The 17,471-nt window shown below is 39.0% G+C and overlaps 1 protein-coding gene across 1 annotated transcript in view; it reads left to right on the top strand.

Moving 5' to 3' along the window:
• LOC108787796 (teneurin-2-like) overlaps nt 1-17,471 on the top strand; it is a 547,945-nt gene that overhangs the window by 187,217 nt on the left and 343,257 nt on the right. The window contains exon 2 of the mRNA XM_018557442.1: nt 436-555. Within this exon, the coding sequence (XP_018412944.1) occupies nt 436-555 (120 nt within the window). The remainder of the gene's footprint in view (nt 1-435; nt 556-17,471) is intronic.

Below are 17,471 nucleotides of genomic sequence, written 5' to 3'. Positions count from 1 at the left end.
AAAAGAAGTAAAAATTTATAAAAGAATGAAAAAGAAGGGTGCCACACTAGTAATTGAAAAGTCCAAAAATTTTTTTAATTATTAATGTAACAAAAGAGATCATTTATTTTGGAGGTGTGGGCACCCCTTTTATCAGGGCTTATATATCAGAGCAGGAGGGAAAAGGAATTCCCCTTAACTGGACACAGACAGGAAAAAAAAGTGGCAGGGGTTTTCACTCTTTCTACTCTATCAAAAATAAAAATAAAATTGAGGTTTACATACAGGTTAATGTGGGGAACATAGAGAAAATATCTATGGCATTTCCGTGTTTTGTTTGTAAACTATGTGTGATTAAGATTGGTTTCTATCTTTGGTAAGGCATTTATGCCTCAATGTACATCTGCAAAACTTCTGGATGATATTATTTTCTGATTATTTATGTTTGTGTTTCAGGAAAAGAAAGTCCAAACTCCAAATGCTGTTATTCTGAAAGTGGTGGTGTAACTAAACTTGGAAATCATACAAACAGCAGATACCCCAAAACACCCTGCCATTTGGATCTCTACTCCGAAGGTAGGAAAGAATAATATTTCTTGCATTTTAAAGACACCTGTATGCAGTAAATAAGTTACTTTTTATAAGAAAAACATGTCTTTTTTATAGTTTCTGAGATTAATTTACCTACAAGTGTTGACCATAATGCTAAAGAAATTATATTTAGTAGCTTCTAACAAAGAAGCAGCAGCAGCTATGTTTTCATTAGTCAGTAAGTGAAACTCATTCCAACATGTTTTTCTTTTAATTTTTGGATAGCATGTGGAAGGTTTAAAATCTTGTGTATGTTATTATTATCTATTGGAAAAATGTCCTAGAGACTGCTTTTAACAAGGACAGAAAGTGACACAGACAATAATAAAAAAAGGTTTAACTTCCCTACCCCTATTCCCCCACACCATCTGGGTAGGACAGCAGTTTCCCTTCAAATAACTCTAATATTTAAGGTATGGATGAATGTTAGTGGACTGAATTGCCTATCAGCTTCTATCTGTCTAAGAGTCTGGTGGAGATCCCTCACAGGAGGCAGAAATGATGACTAAATTAAGGAAATAGAATCTCCAAATATAATGCTGTGTCTGTTTACCAACATGGTATTGTTGTACTATGTAGCTATAAAACAATGTTCCAGTAGTGTTGAAAACACCTAGGTGGTGTTAAAGTGAACCAAAGAACTCTGTAATTATGTTAAACACTAGTCAAGTGTGGAAAACACAAGTGTTGTTCTCCAAATCCCTTTAATTCCAGGTTAAGACTGAAAAGAGTGTCTCAGATCTGCTCACATTGGCTTAAAGCTCCACCTCTTACTGGGGTTATATACCTGCTTTCACCCTTCAATAGGCCAGCACCAAAAACTCAGTGACCACTAAAAGCTCTGGCATTGGGCTGTTAAATTGTGGAGATGGGACTTAACCAAAAGAGGATGTGGCTGGCCATCCGTTCTCTTGTTGACCCGCTCCTCTCTTTTTGAAGGCTCTTAGGCCCCACCATTTTCTTGTTAGTTGCCTTTACTGACGGTCAGAAGGCTAGAATTCTACAAATGATTCATAGAGCCTCCATCTCTAGCAGGCTTCAGGAGACGGGTTTCAAGATTCTTTTGCGCTGGTGCAGGGTTCCTAAACTGTTGAATAAACTTTTCCCACAGTGCTCACCCCTTTGTTGGAGATGTAACTATGAAGAGGGTACCTTATAACATATTTTCTGGGCATGCCCTTGTATTCGGGGGTTTTGGGACCAGGTTTTTAAATTGTGTCATAAATTGATGGATGTGGCTCTGGGTGGGGATCTTCTGGCTTACCTCTTGCACCTAGCCCCAATATTGATGAAGCGTTCAAGAAATCTCTACTAATTAATTTCCAAAAAAGAAGAAGAGGATGTGGGTCTTCATGCCAACTGCAACAATCAAAGCATTATATACAGCCTTGGCCAAGAATGCAAAGAGCATCACATGAATCCATAAACTTATCTGATAAATGCAATAAATAGCTTAGACAATGTTTAGAACCTGAGAACTTCACTTTATGGAAACTTAAGATCCATACTATTTTATTTTATTTATATTATTGTTGTTTTTGGGAGTTTAGTGGTTACCTTTCATGGAACCTCTTTTATTTAGTGTTTTCTTTAAAGACAGACTCAGTAACATAGATATTAATAAGTGCACAAGATGCTTGCAGATATTTAGCTGTCACTTCTTTGGCAAATGATTGGAATGCATGTTACTACACTGCAGTGACTCAGTGTTCAAGGAAAATATCATTCGTGCTACATATCCTCAATCTGTAAAATATATGCTTAATTATGGACTGCTCAACTGTTGGATGGAGTTCTAACAGGGTTATTCACAAAGCTGCAGAAGGCAGCTGATTGAATAACCCAGGCGAAGTGAAGTGATTCGAACACTGTTCGGATATTTACTTCTGGCTTTTACGGCTGCTTTCAGCCGTACATCGGCTATCTTTGGTCAGCCGAACATGCTCTGCATGTTCGGCTGAGCCGAAGTGCAGAAGGACTTCACTCAGCCAATCCAACATCTGGATCAGCTGAGCCGAAGCTCTGGCAGCTCACTTGCTGCCGTTCACCCCTATTCTCATAGGGTCCGAACGGCAGTGAGTGAATAGCCGAATGCTGCCAAGCAAAATTATTTTACAAATTATAAAAAATAGGAAAATGTAAAACAAGAAAAATATTTTAAAGAAAAGAAAAAAAGAAAAACAATTGGGCAGAGCTAGCAGTGACAGCTAGCTCCACCCAACTGTTTCCTATTGGCTGACACCTGGCAGAGTCTTCTAGCAGGACTTGGCCAATGAATAACAATTGGGCGGCTCGGCTGCCTTCGGCTGCTGTACGGGCTATTGTGAATAGCCTGTACAGCAGCCCTTCGGTTCCACTGATCCGAAGGGCAGAGGCAGCCGAAGGATCAGCCAAAGCTAAGGCTGGATCCTTCAGCTCTTTAGTGAATAACCCCCTAAGTCTTTTGAAATTCTTGTATAACTCTTTCCAGTCATTTGAGCTTGTATGACTTCTTTTGGATCAGGCTATATTTCATTATTACAGAATTCACAAATGAAATTATTACAGAGAGATTTTCTTTTATATTCCACGACAGGTTAACACACTTGTTTTAAACATCTGAGGCAACTGTTTAATTGGCTAAAAGAGTAGAGAATGTTTACTTAGCTAAATTAATGTTCACATAGCATAGTAAATAAAGTGAAACTGTTTTCACTTAGGTTATCAAAGCATATGCAAGGTAAAAGGCTGTTTTATTATTATTATTATTCCCAATTTATAATTAGGTATTCAAAGTGAAGATGGATTCACTTTATTCACAAGACTATAATAAGTGATACATCTTAACATCATTAGTGAATAATTACCACGATGACTAGAATGCTTGACTTCAATTACCCACTCTAAAAATATCATTATCATAGAACTTCACAACTGGACTGAAAACAGTTTGCTCATATGTAAAATATTGTGAGATTTTGGAATTGAAACTTTTTTTGTATTTGACTAATATATAATTGCTGGGTAACATTTTGGAACACTTCATGCAGATATTCAGAAAATTCCTAAATGTGTGAAAAACAAGTAAACGTTTGATATGTGGTTGGTTTATTACAGGTCACTATTATTTGTGATATCATTAAATTAAGCTAAGAATGTAAATAAATAGATCTTTAAAGTGACATTGTAGGTCAATGGCTGAATCTATGGTAAAATACATATTTGTGAACTGTCACTACACTGAAAAGTTTTTTATTCTTTAAATCTGGTTTTCTTTTTCAAGATGCCCCTCCCAGACTTTATACAAGGTCTTGACCATTTCCTTCCACTACAGTAAAAGTACAATTTGGTCAAAACTGTCATTGCATAGTGAAGGATGAGATTATATCTGAGCCTTATCCTTCAATTAGCAAGCTCTAATTGCTATTCTCACTGACGATGTTCTTGAGAATACATGAGGCTAGTGCAAAGTCAGATGGTGGTACTATTTTATAAAATACATTTAAGTATTGTTTTAATAAATATATTTGTGTTACTGTAGAAAAAATGTATACATTTTGTTTTATCAATTGTCCCATTTAGAAATAACACTAAATTAAGTATTCTGGTTCGAAGCATTGAAAGCATTGCAAAGTTATTTTCAAATGAAATAAGGGTTTTGTTGTTAATGCTGTGCTTTTTATAATGTGAAATTAAAACAAAATGTAAACAAAAAAGAACAAAACAAATAAAAAGGAAAACAACTTAAATATTAATGTTTTGAACTACAGAAATTAAAAACAAAAATCAGGAGGAAAATAATATGGGTGAAGGAGTTTGTTAGGGCTGATTATGGTAAACAAAGGTTTAATAAGGGGTTCCATTGGAAAACATTTTATTTAAAAAAAAATCATTTTTTGGTTGCCTTTATATATTATATTATAATTTCTTATAATTATTTTTAATTTATTATATTATAATTTTTTAATTTCGTGTTTCAAACTTTATCATACCTGGGATGTCTACTGGACTCTTGTTTGGACAGATTTAGGTGAGTTATTCCTAAGATTTACTAAGAATTACAGGCCTACAATATAAAACAACAAATTCCCATGAAAAACAATGTACCGCTTTTGGATTCTAAAATCCTGAATAATCATACCGCCAGGGAGGTTAACTGACATTAAATGCAGATCAAAGCTCATCCCTTTGATCTGCAGATGAATTAAGCAGTGTAAATGCGAAAGTAAAAATATTACTTTGTATCACTCCATCTCGCATTTGAATAATATTTATAAATGCTTTGTCATACAGTTCATTATTTGACAGCAGCAGCTATTGTAGCTGCTGTATTTACATAGCAATGCCCCACTGTCATTTTGACATTCAGGATTTGCTGGCAAGTGTGAGGGAGGAGCAGCAGTGGGAAAGAAGGATTGGGTAAACTGCACATGCCCTGTGCACTTTGATAACTATTTTTGGGAGTGTGTAGATATCTTGTTAATTATAGAGGGTAGGCATTTTAGAAATAATCAGTAATAGTGATAGTGAAGATTATAATTGGCACAAGACACAAGGAAAATGCATGTTCACATTCGTAGATAATTACCCTAACCCTTCTTTTTACTATGACAGAGTACAGAAGGAAGTATATTATATATCACTTGAACTAATGTGAATATACTAAAGAGTGTGCACTGTGCTTATAAATATAAATACTGTATATCAATTACCATAAGTATATAAAAGCAAAACTAACCATATCAGAAACATATATCAGAAATACAGTATATACATCAATAAATAGTGCAATATTTAAACAGTTTATCCGCTAAGAATATTATAAAAATTGATAGTGTACAAATATCAATCTCCTGATCGCAATTTCTCCAGTGTTAATATGAGTGTAAATCCACAACTCGTGTGTGTTTAAACCCAAAGTGATGATGTGCAGAAATCAATTTATAGTGTTCAAACATCAATCTCCTAATCAGAAGCTTAAATCCATAACTTACATGTGCTTCAATCCAAAGTGCTGATGTGCAGAAACCAAAGTGATGGAATACATTTTTTCATCAATAGTGCTCCCAAATCCCTGTGTTTTCGAAACAAAAAACAGACTCACCAGACTTCCATGGCCATATATCTCAATGGTCAATAAACATAATATCGGTGTGTACTTTTCCTGTTCTTTGTGTTCTCATCACTCATGACCCGTCCTTAATCCTCCTCCCCGATCCTTTCGGCCCAGACCCAAGAGGAAATGGCAAACCAATAGTGAGGTATACAGAGACAGGTTTATTACTAGCATGGCAACTTTTTTGTTAACTTTAATATTCTTCTCCTCTCCATATCGTGGAGTAAAAAACTACAACTAATGTGGTTTGCACTTCTGTCGAGATCGGAAGTAAGTGTTTACACCCCACCATTATTACTAAATATTATATAATTTTACCAAAGTCTTCCTAATTTTATATTAATATAAATTTGTACAAATAGACATTATTTCAGAGATGTTTTAATTTATAAAGATAACAAACTAAGTTTGTTAATAAGCTGTTATTAGTCAGCTCTTCTCATGCTAGAAGCAAAGTAAGTACACATAACAAAGTATTATATTGGTGCCTATTTCTGCAGCAGATATTGCCTAAATTGGCATGTTCCTAGCATGTTTTCTACTCCTTTCAAAATTATATTATCTTTGTCACTGCAATAGCTGTCTGTAAAACATATTTTGCTGCATTGCATTTTTTCATTTGGGTAGTAACACTGGTTACAATGAAGTAGGCAGTGTTTTCGGGAAATATAGGTAGGAACGGGAAGGACAACAATATGTCCTTTGTTGCTTGGCAAGTGGCTTTCATAGCCAAACAGCAAGGAACATATTGTTCTTCTCCATTTTACAATGATATGTGTATGATTACAAATGGTTAAGCTGCAAACAGATACTACAACGATCATTTAATCCAGTTATATATTTATTTAAATGTTTTTTTTTTAAATACAACCAGTATATATACCTCCTTTTTTTTAAATCTGCAGCCTTTTACAGCAGAATCTAACCTGAGAGACAGGGCAACAGTGTGTCAATAAGACTCTATTGTTTACTCATTGCTGTCAATCTAGTGGTTTTGTTTGAATGCATGGAAAGCATAGTGAGCAAATTGATGATTAGGGTTGGGCTCGATGTTCGAGCCGAACGTGAGTTTGACTCGAACATTATCAGTTTGTTTGTTCGGCGAAGGCACAAACTGTCCAGGTGTTCAGCGGGCTATTTGTCTGCCAAGTACCCGGCACAAGGCACTGTGCCTTGTGAGCCCTGTTCGGGTAAAGCTTTGCACCACAGGTCAGGTGCAGGGGTGTATCTACCGCAAGGCAAACTAGGCATTTGCCTAGGGCGGCACTTTCCAGGGGGGCGGCAGAAAACACTGCCCCAAACCAGTGAGGCGGACAGGGCCGGACTTGCCTTTGGATACTGGGCACTTGCCCGGTGGTCCAAGGCTGGGCGGCACAGAATCAGGAAGCAGCGGCTTCCTAATGAGGCAAACTAGGCAGCTGCAAGATCCTAAGAGCACCTGCCTAATTAGAGAGCTGGCCGGTGGAGGTTAGGGCCCAGTGAGATGCAGTCTAGCTGGCTTTGTACAGCAAGTGGAGGAGAAGCAGTGGGTGGCTTGGGGCTGGCCATAGCATGTGATCTGATGGTGGGATGTCCCAGAAGCAGGCTGGGGATTGCACTGCATCCTGTTGGTACTGATGGCACTTCAAGCTGCAGGTAAGAGGAGAAGCACATGTATGCAGGGAAAGGGATTCTGCTCAGTCCTCCTGGGACCCTGCACAGTCCTCCTGAGACCCTGCACAGTCCTCCATAGACCCCACAAAGCCCACCATAAACCTTGCACAGCTCTCCCGAGACCTTGTGCGCTGTATCCAGTGACTGACAGGTTTAGCAAAATGTCCTAAACAGGATGGGGTGGGACAAATTTAGATTGAGGGGGGTGCCCAAGTTTAGTCTTGTCTAGGGCAGCACAAAATACACCACTGGTCAGGTGCAAGACTTTGCCCAATCAGGGCAGAGATCTGTGAGACCCATGATTGGGCAAAGTCATGATGTCTCTGCCCAATCCTGGCTCACCTGTTACAACTGTAAACAGTTGGGTGGGGCTAGCTGTCACTGCTAGCTCCGCCCAAATGTTTATATGTTACCGGCTTCTGTCTAAATGCCATTCTACGGCGCGTGTTCGCCTAAGCGGCCGGGATGGCCGTCGTCAGGTTTTAAAAAATAGTATTTCTATTTATTTTTTATTCTTTTATTTAATCAAGTCTGGACGTCGTGATTTAGGCTGGATTATGTTGGTGGATCTAATTTTTTTTTAAATAATAGACTTGTCAAAAACTTTCCTTTTTGTTTTTTTTTTCAAATAAAGGATTTTTTCAAAAGTGTGGCCTCTTTTGTAAAATGTTATTTAACCCTTTTGTGAATGGGTTAAATAACATGTACCCCTTACTCATTCACAAGGGGGGCTGTATCTTGGTGCCGCTTTATTAAAGGGGACCCCTGATGTGGGTAAGCCCCCTGCCCGCACCCCCACAACCAACATCCCAGGGCTTGTGGGGAAGAGGCCCTTGCACAGGCTACTCTGAAAAAGCACTCTCCCGGGGCAGAGGGCATGTGGCGCTTGCTCATCCCCCCTTTATGGTCCTGCCAGGTCTAAGCTCGGATCAAGTGTCTGGTATGGAATTTTAGGGGGCACCCCCCCCCCCCCCCTATTTTTGGGGGTGGGGTTCCTCCTTAAAATTCATACCAGACTTTAAGGGCCTGGTATGACTTTGAGGGGGAACCCCACACACTTTTTTTTTTACATGGGGTACCTCCTGAATATTCCTACCAGACCTTAAGGGTCTGGTATGACTTTTGGGGGGGCCCCCACATTTGTTTTTTTTAAATAAATGGGGTCCCTCTTAACATTCCTACCAGACCTAAAGGGTCTGGTATTATTTGGCAGGGGAGAACTGCACGCTTTAAAAAAAAAGAAATGTCATTTTTTTTCTTTAGAAATGTCAGTTTTGCTGCAGCAGGTTCTATACATTGTATAGGCAGGTTAAGGGGACCCCCAAGGCATGATATTTAAAGGAATTTTTCATTTTTATTGTTACCCTTTAATCAATGTTAAAATCCCTGCTCCTTTAACCTCTTGCCGTCCGCCCGTAGTAAAAAAACGGACGGACGGCACTGCTGCATTTGCGGGTTGCCGTCTCCAGACGGCAATTATTTTCTGCTTGCGCACGGGGCAGAAAAGACCCGACCATTAAACACACCCGTTACCGGGTGTTTGACATATAGTCGATCAGCTGGTCCATAGCCCGCCGATCGCCTATATGTGCTCGTTCGCGGCACTGGCTCGGAGGGCGTCAGGAGGAGGAGGACGGGTCCCGGGACTGGCTCGGAGGGCGTCAGGAGGAGGAGGACGGGAGATCAGCTCCTTGCTGATCTACGTCCGGGCTGTGAATGCAGAAGTGATGTGTATTACATCACTTCCGCATTCACCTGTCAGTCATCTGGCTGCTATAGCCAGAGAGAAGAAGCTGATAAAGCAGATCTCTGCTTCATCAGCTTATTTTGGGGTCCACAGGTGATATTGGCTAAATTGTATTCAAATCTAAAAAATAAAATGTGAATATATTGTAGCTTACACTCCACTGTGTCTGTTTGTGCTATTTCAATTGCTCTGACAACTTTCTATTTCCTTACTTGCACCTGGAGATCCTGCCAGTATGTGCGACTTTCTGTCTTAGGCTTGGCACACACCTTACAACCATCGCAAGACTTTTGTCTTGCGATGGTTGTAAGGTACTTAAAAAACCGTACGATCTGCCTATGTTGCATAGGCAGATCGTACTTGCAATGATCGCAAGCCACGCCCCCTGAGGGGCGGGCTTCAGATGATCGCAATGCCGAAGGGCAGTGTGCGCTTGCGCACACCGGCCCGTGCGGCTGTTATCGTACGGACATGCCACAAACCTGCCGAACATCGTACGATGCTCGGCAGGTTTTCGAACATGTCCGTAAGTTTAAAGTCATGCGACCTTACAGTAGTAGAGGTCGCACGGCTTCCACACACCTTACGATCATCGTACGATCGCGGGATTTCCCACGATTATCGTACGATAATCGTAAGGTGTGTGGGGACCCTTAGGATGACAGTGCTCCCTGTGTATGTGTTTATGCAAAAGTAGCCTTGCCACTTTGGCTGTGTGCTCCCACATCAGCAAATTAAGCCTGCTTTTCATAGAAACTTTGCAAGACAGAATTGCAGTTGTAGTTCAACAAAAGCCCAATTGCCTGTTCCTGCCAGAGAAATGCACCCGTAGCAGGTTTAGAAACTAGAAGCAGTGCCATAGAGCTGTGCATGGAACATATGTCACTTTTTGAAGTGATTTTAAGCAGTATAAAATAATGATCCTGTTTATTTTATTGTTATGTATTTGGTACTGTAGATTTCTTTAAGAGTTTAACTATAGGGAAGATAAGTAAGTTCGTTGACATGAACATGCTCATTGGGAGCACAAGGGTGGCTAAACACATTCACTAATCCCCGACAGGTAAAAAATATAACATGTGTATTTCAACTATTTAGCTGTTTGGCTGGTGTTTAGTTTTAATATTCTTCAATCAGGGTTTGATTACTGTACTCTTTATAATGACTCTATCACTTAAAAAAGGTTAGAGAAATAGCTGCTGGCAGTAATAAATTGAAGGTGCCCAAAGAAACCCTCAGCAGTTCTCTTTTACATATGCTACAAGAAATAGAAAGATTCTCCAGATAATTTGATTTATGTCACAAATTGCATCTCCTTTCTTGGTAAATGTACCCCTATATGTATTTACAGTATGTCCTCCGGTTTCTTATCTTGCTTTATGTTCTCTGATTTATTAGCTTAAAGTTACCTGTCCCTTAAAAAATTAAGAGATAGGGCTGCTAGCAGTGCAGTGGGACATACCCATAGTAGCTATCATCTAAATCTGCAACAGGGAAATTCTGGCCATTCAGAATGAGCAAAGTTCTGGCACTTTATTGTACAGCCTGTCCCCTCCCACCTCACACATATTCCTGTTGGTCAAGTAGGCAGCCCCATAAGGGTCAAAGGGGAGTGGGGGAGTAGCAAATGGTGGACAAACTCATTCACTACCCAGAAATGTCAGAGCTTTGCCCATTAAGAGTGGCTAGAAATTGAAAGCAAGAAGAAAATGGGTAATTTAACTTATACTTTATTTAGGAGACATTTGTCTACTAAAATAATTGTTTTGCTTTGAGAGAATCTGGCACATATCAGTCACTTTCACAATTCTTTGATTATTTTGGACTAATTTCATTATATCAAGCCATAGATTAAAAGAGTTTGATGGGCTGGGATATTCATATCTTTCCAGTATAAGATTGTTCAAAAGATCATATGTCCTAATATAATTTCATGATCAATTTAGATTTAGAGGAATAATTATTACCAGAAAATGATATATATCATTTGTTTTTCTCATTAAAAGCTAATAGATCTATGAAGGCAAGTTTTTCAGTTGTTTTAAATTTAATCATTTTTGGTGTCTGACCAGTTAAAATACTGTATCCATTGACCACCTGTTTTGTAATCTGTAAGTAATATTTTGTGTTCATTTGGTCATTTATATAAAGATAATTATAATCTAAGAACAATGAAAATGCATGCTGGGTGTAATCCTCTGTGATGATCAGATGATTGGAAACTACTCTTAAAGCTCTTATATCTGTTGAGGAAATTATAAAATGATTATTCCAGAATGGATGTTCTGAAATCGTTAGCACACCCACCTTCTTATCCAGTGGGTTGTCAGTTTAAAAATATTGTTTTCATTGCTGATTATTTTTATTCCATTTGTTTATCCATTCTCCAATTCCTTTTCTATACTTTATGAACAACATCCTTCAATATAGACAGCAACCAGTTGGCTATATACATGGTAATGGATTTAAGCTGAAATAGTGACATGCTAAATCTAAGAAAAATTGTATACAATTACATATGCAAGACTGAAGACAGGTTGACAAATATCATATATACTTGCTGTTATTTTTTTGGTTACGTAAGTTAATGATGCCTTGATGCATCACACATTAACACAGGCCTTCCACAGGAGTTTTATGTAAGAATTGTTGCACACATTGATGATTTATATTGCTGGCTAATCATTATGACAAAAAGCCATTTATTATTACGATTATTAAAAACATCACTGTATATCAAGTCTTTAATTTGCAATTTTTTTTAAATATCTGATGATAAAGAGGTAAATTTTATGGTTCAACTCTGTCCTCACCAGTGGCATCACTAGGGGTGTGGGGGGTGTGGCCACACCCAGGTGACACCATTGGAGGGGGTGACACCAAAATGACTGCCAGTCATTTTGGTGTCACACCCTCTGGCAATCGGTTATGGACCGAGAGCCTGACAGTTGCACGGGAGAGGAGGGAGCGTGGCGGCATACCTTATCCCAACGGGTGAGCATTCCCCTCCTCTCCCTGCAACCCTCACCAAGATGGCCACTGGCAGGTATCAGCACTTGATATCATCACTAGGGATGTACTGATACAGATACTAGTATTGATATCAGTGTCAATACCGAGTATTTGGGTGAGTACTCGTACTCACCCAAATTCTCCAATACCTACCCCAATACCGGAACTTCCGGTTAGAGGGAGATTTCCTCTGAACAGCAGTGCCGTGAGTGAACATGGAGCCAGCTTCCTGACCAATCAAGAAGTCAGGTGGTGGGAAATGATTCATCACCTGGCTTCCTGATTGTCCAGCCGACTCCATGCTGTTTGACCTGCTTGATGCTGATTGGCCGATAAGCCAGCTACCCAATCGATCAGCATTGAGCCGGCTCCTGGCTTCCTGATTCGCTGGGAAGCCAGCACCATGCTGATTGGCTGGGAAGCCGGCTTCCTGGCTAATGAACATTGAGCCAGCCAAACAGCATGGAGTTGGCTTCCTGACTGCCTTTTTCCCAGCCAATCAACATCGGGCGGGCCAATCAGATGACTTGATGCTGATTGGCTGGAAAGCCGGCTTCCCGGCCAATAAGCATGGAGCTGGCCAAACAACATGGAGACGGCTTCCGAAGCAATCAAGAAGCTGGGCAGAGGATAATGACATGTGACCCGGCTTCCTGATTACCCGGTACTCAGTATCGTTGCTTACCGAAATATAAATATTAGTACTCGTACTCTATACTAAAAAAACGGTATCTGTGCATCCCTAGTCATCACACACATGCGAGATGACATCATGGCAGGGTGACACCTGGTGGCTGCTGCAGGCGACATCCACACCTTGGGATGCCCCTGTCTGTCCTCATACTTTCCTACTCATACTCTATGTAACAATAATTTTTCTGTTTCTAAGTACAGTCATAGATTGCCTATGCAATTCTTCATATTGATTGAACTTATCATTTTAAACAATTACATTTTCATAAGGATCATTTGATGTATTACAAACACTAAATTTACCTGCATCAATGAAATCCCTTTTAATGTCAACAATGTATTGAAAAAATGTCTATAAACTGGAAGAAGTATGCAGATCAGGAATGTTCAATACATATCAAAAGTCCTTAACTGCATACTTGTTCTGGTTCAATGATTTCCAGTATTGAAGCAAGAGGATTACCATTACCGCCAGTCAACTAGCATTTGCAAAATGAGAAGTTAGCAAAATCAGCCTCATGTTTCTCCTTGGAAAATTTTCCTTTATTGTGACACTGCCAATAAGTATCATCATTTGAAATTGGTATACCTGCAATGCCATAACACCACTCTGTTTGCAAGAAATGTCTCTACTGAAGTCCAAAGGAAAAACCAACACTTCAATGATTGTTGATCACCCTTGTTCAGTGGTTTGTCTCCTTTACACAGCTGGTAACCCAGGAGATTGACACTCCTGGAAGTTTTTTTTAATTTTGGACTTCAGCAGAGGATTTCTCCTGAATAGAATGGTGTTCTGGTGACATTAGCAGTGGGAAAGGCAATTATTCCCTTTTCCAGATATGCCTTTTGTGTGTGATAGGTGCACAGGTAAGCTTATGAAAGATGCTTCAGACATTTTTCAACAATGTAAAATTAAACTTTTAATCAACCGTGCAATTTTATTTGCTTTTTGTTAGAATCTGCTTCCTAGATAGATAGGTTTTTCTTTCCCGTTATGCTAATGTGCTCTCTAATAGCTCAACCAACCATGTTTCACTGAAGTCTACCAATTTTAAGATAAATATAATTACAAAGAGGGCTTTGTATTAACTTCTACAGTTAATTAGTATAAAGGACCGTTCCTATGTCTTTAAATGTATGTATAGTGAAGTGACAACTTAAATGAAGCATTTGTTTCTTTAAACTTAAACAACTTCAAAAATGAAGCTTCTAACCTTTTTAAATTACAATCTGAGGACTGGTGAATGAATCAATTCATTTCTTTGAAGAGCCATTTAAGAATCCCATTTTAGTTTCCTCAAAGGCATGCACTTGCTCTTTGTCCAACTCCAAATCGAAAGCTGCTTGACGGACTGCCCTATGGCTTTCTATCAATTTGTATAACCATTCTGCTCAGGTTTTCATGCCTTGTAAAAGTTAAGCCAGAACTTAAAGTTAAGAAAGGGTTAATTTGTGTAATAAAAATGAATTAGTGATATTTCTACTTATGTTCTCCTTAAGGGTTAAGATTTCCCCTAAATCAAGAAATAACAGTATGGGCTTTAACTTATGGCTTTGTTGCCCTTATTAATCATAATGTTCAGTGCCAGACTTTGTCTTAAAGCTAAACTCCAGGCAAAAAGTTGAAAAAAAACATAGGTAGATACAGATAAGAGGTGTTTTACCTCTCAAATGATTTTTTATGACTTTCCAATTATTCCTGAGATTTATACAGCCCAACTGGTAAGCACAGGTGGCATGAATACCTCACTACTACAACTAGGCCTTTCCCTTTTCTGGACTGTGACTGGACAGTGAAAGTGAATCAGAAGCCTGATAAACTCTTTTTTTGCCACTCTATGGGGTTGATTTACTAACCTTATAAACATGCCACGAACAAGTATACACCTCTGTAGTGTATTCCCTCCCAGCATGATCTATTGGTGGAATCTAGACACCTTTGTAGCAGCAATATATATGCATCTTGTGCATGATTTTTCCATATATGGCATTAGTGGAAATATGCTTTTAGAGACTTTTTGGTTGATAAATACGTTTTGCTGTGTAAAAATCACACGCACCTACTGCGTGCGTGTGTTTAGGTTAGTAAATCACCCCCTATGTCTCCTGTTATCAGTAGGTTGCTGGTAGCACATGAGCACTGCAGTAGAACTGATTGGCTCCTCCTGATGCTACTCCTTCTTCCAGTCTAAGCTTTGGTGTACATGAGATTGTGAAAGTCTGATACCAAGTTAAATTCAAGTATTGCTTTTAGAATCACACCTTATGATGGTTATATCATTGAAGCTGATATGTATTTAACACTGTGGTATTATAGTACTGGGATCAGGAATTTTGATACCAGTAAGACAGAAATTGTCATAGAGTTTATCTATTATGGTCTATCACAATTTATAAAGATAAATACCTAATATTCAGTTAACAGACCATTTGTAATACAGAGTGTCCTTTTTTAATAAAATTATGTGGCAAATCATTATGTTATAGACAAAATTAATTTTTTTAAATGTTATGTTGCTTTTGCTATGATCTTGAATGTGCATTTTGAGGGGATAAGCTACTGATTTTGTATTCAATTGTATAATCCTATAATCCTATCAAACCAGCACCAATCAACATCTTTTCCATACATTTTTCTTCTCCATTTTTTTTAAACTCTGTTAATTGTGTACATAATTGTGTAGACATACAACTGTACAATGGTCCAGCAGGATTTGGACAAAAAGTCAAACAGAACATTTATAAATGACAATAATGAAATCAAACTTTAACCATAGCAGTCTCTGGTGAATTATTACAAATATAATCTTTCATTATACAATATACAGTATATCACAAGGCATATTCATTAGAATGCAAAAATATACAAAGAGTAGACCTTGTAAGTCTGGAAACATAAGTAGATATAGAATCACACCACAGGTCCAAGACATTGTGAAATTTTTGGAGGCAATTTCATTTCCCATATATGGCTTTTTGGTATGGAAAAACCTGGTTTACAAAGGTCTTCCTTTGGGCTATGTTAGGGAAGAATGGGTTCTCCATCTATTAGCTATTGTATACTTTAGTGGGACATAAAAAGTGTTTTCCTTAAAAATATCCCTTAGCCTTCTTGGCGGTATTCCCGAGTGTGGCTCATGGTTAGTTTTGAGTACCAAAAGCGGTACCCCCGAGCCACACTCGGGATTACACAGCACTTCACTTACCTTCTCCCTACGAGCCGCGCTGTGTCCTCCGGCCGATGCAGGCATCCATCTTCCGGATTCCGTCCCTTGCGAGTGGCAGCTTCGCAAGGGGGCAGAACCAGCGGGAAATTTAAAACAAATAGATAAAAACGGAAACAAAAATAGACAAAAAAAAGCAAAAAATATTTGGATAATCAGACCGCCAGGGAGGGTAAAAGAGACCAAATAGACAAATTTCAGTGGCTGAGGGAACCTTTGATTTCAACAAAATAGTAAAGAAAAATTCACTACTATTTACATACACATCCAAGTAAAATATAAAAAAAAATTGTTTATTCATCATGGAGTGGTACGAAGCTATGAAGTTATCTGTGAGAGGTTAAATCTACTGGCATCCACCAAGACCCTTGCAAGGGAATATTTAAAGCATAATCTGCCAATTTTCACCTTATATACATTTTAAGAATTCCTGTTGTTGATCACAAGAAAGCTAAATGTAAACTAAAATCTGCGCCATACTTTTGGGTTGATTTACTAAAGGAGTAAAAGAAGGTATATTATCTAAAGTGAATGATGGTAAGCTACATTTATTTGAATGATCAAATAGTGTCCAAGAGAAAATTATTTTTTTAACCTTAAAATGACAGAGTGGGGTCAGCTCATGCTGAAGCGCACAGTCCGGAGAAGTCAGCAACTGTCTGCAGAGTCAATAGCTACAGACCTCCAAACATTGTGTGACCTTCAGATTGGCACAACAACAGTGCATAGAGAGCTTCATGGAATCAGTTTTCATGGCCAAGCATCTGCATCTAAGCCTTACCCTACCAAGTGCATGGCAAAGCGTTGGATGCAGTGGTGTAAAGCACACCGCCACTGGACTCTAGAGAAGTGGAGACGTGTTCTCTGGAGTGACAAATCACGCCTCTCTGTCTGCCAATTTGATGGACATGTCTGGCGGTTGCCAGGAGAACAGTATTTGCTTGACTGCATTGTACCAAGTATAAAGTTTGGTGGAAGGCGGATTATGGTGTGGGGTTGTTTTTCAGGGGTTGGGCTTGGCCCCTTAGTTCCAGTGAAGGGAACTCTTAAGGCATCAGCATACCAAGGCATTTTGGACAATTTCATGTTCCCAACTTTGTGGGAACAGTTTGGGGATGGCCCCTTACAGTTCCAACATGACTGTGCACCAGTGTACAAAGCAAGGTCCATAAAGACATGGATGAGCGAGTCCTGACCTCAGCCCAATAGAACACCTTTGGGATGAATTAGAGTGGAGAATGCGAGGCCACGCCTTCACGTCCAACATCAGTACCTGACCTAAAAAATGTGCTTCTGGAAGAATGGTCAAACATTCCCATAGATGCACTCCTAAACCTTGTGGACAGCCTTTCCAGAAAAGTTGAAGCTGTTATAGCTGCAAATGGTGGGCCAACTCGATATTGAACCCTATGGACTAAGATTGGGATGCCATTAAAGGTCATGTGCGTGTTAAGGCAGACGCCCCAATACTTTTGGC

This window comes from Nanorana parkeri, unplaced genomic scaffold (assembly GCF_000935625.1).
Source record: "Nanorana parkeri isolate BGI_ZX_2015 unplaced genomic scaffold, ASM93562v1 scaffold283, whole genome shotgun sequence".
NCBI lineage: Eukaryota > Metazoa > Chordata > Amphibia > Anura > Dicroglossidae > Nanorana > Nanorana parkeri.
The sequence above is the reverse complement of the archived record's forward strand: the minus strand, read 5'-3'. Positions and strand labels throughout refer to the sequence as shown.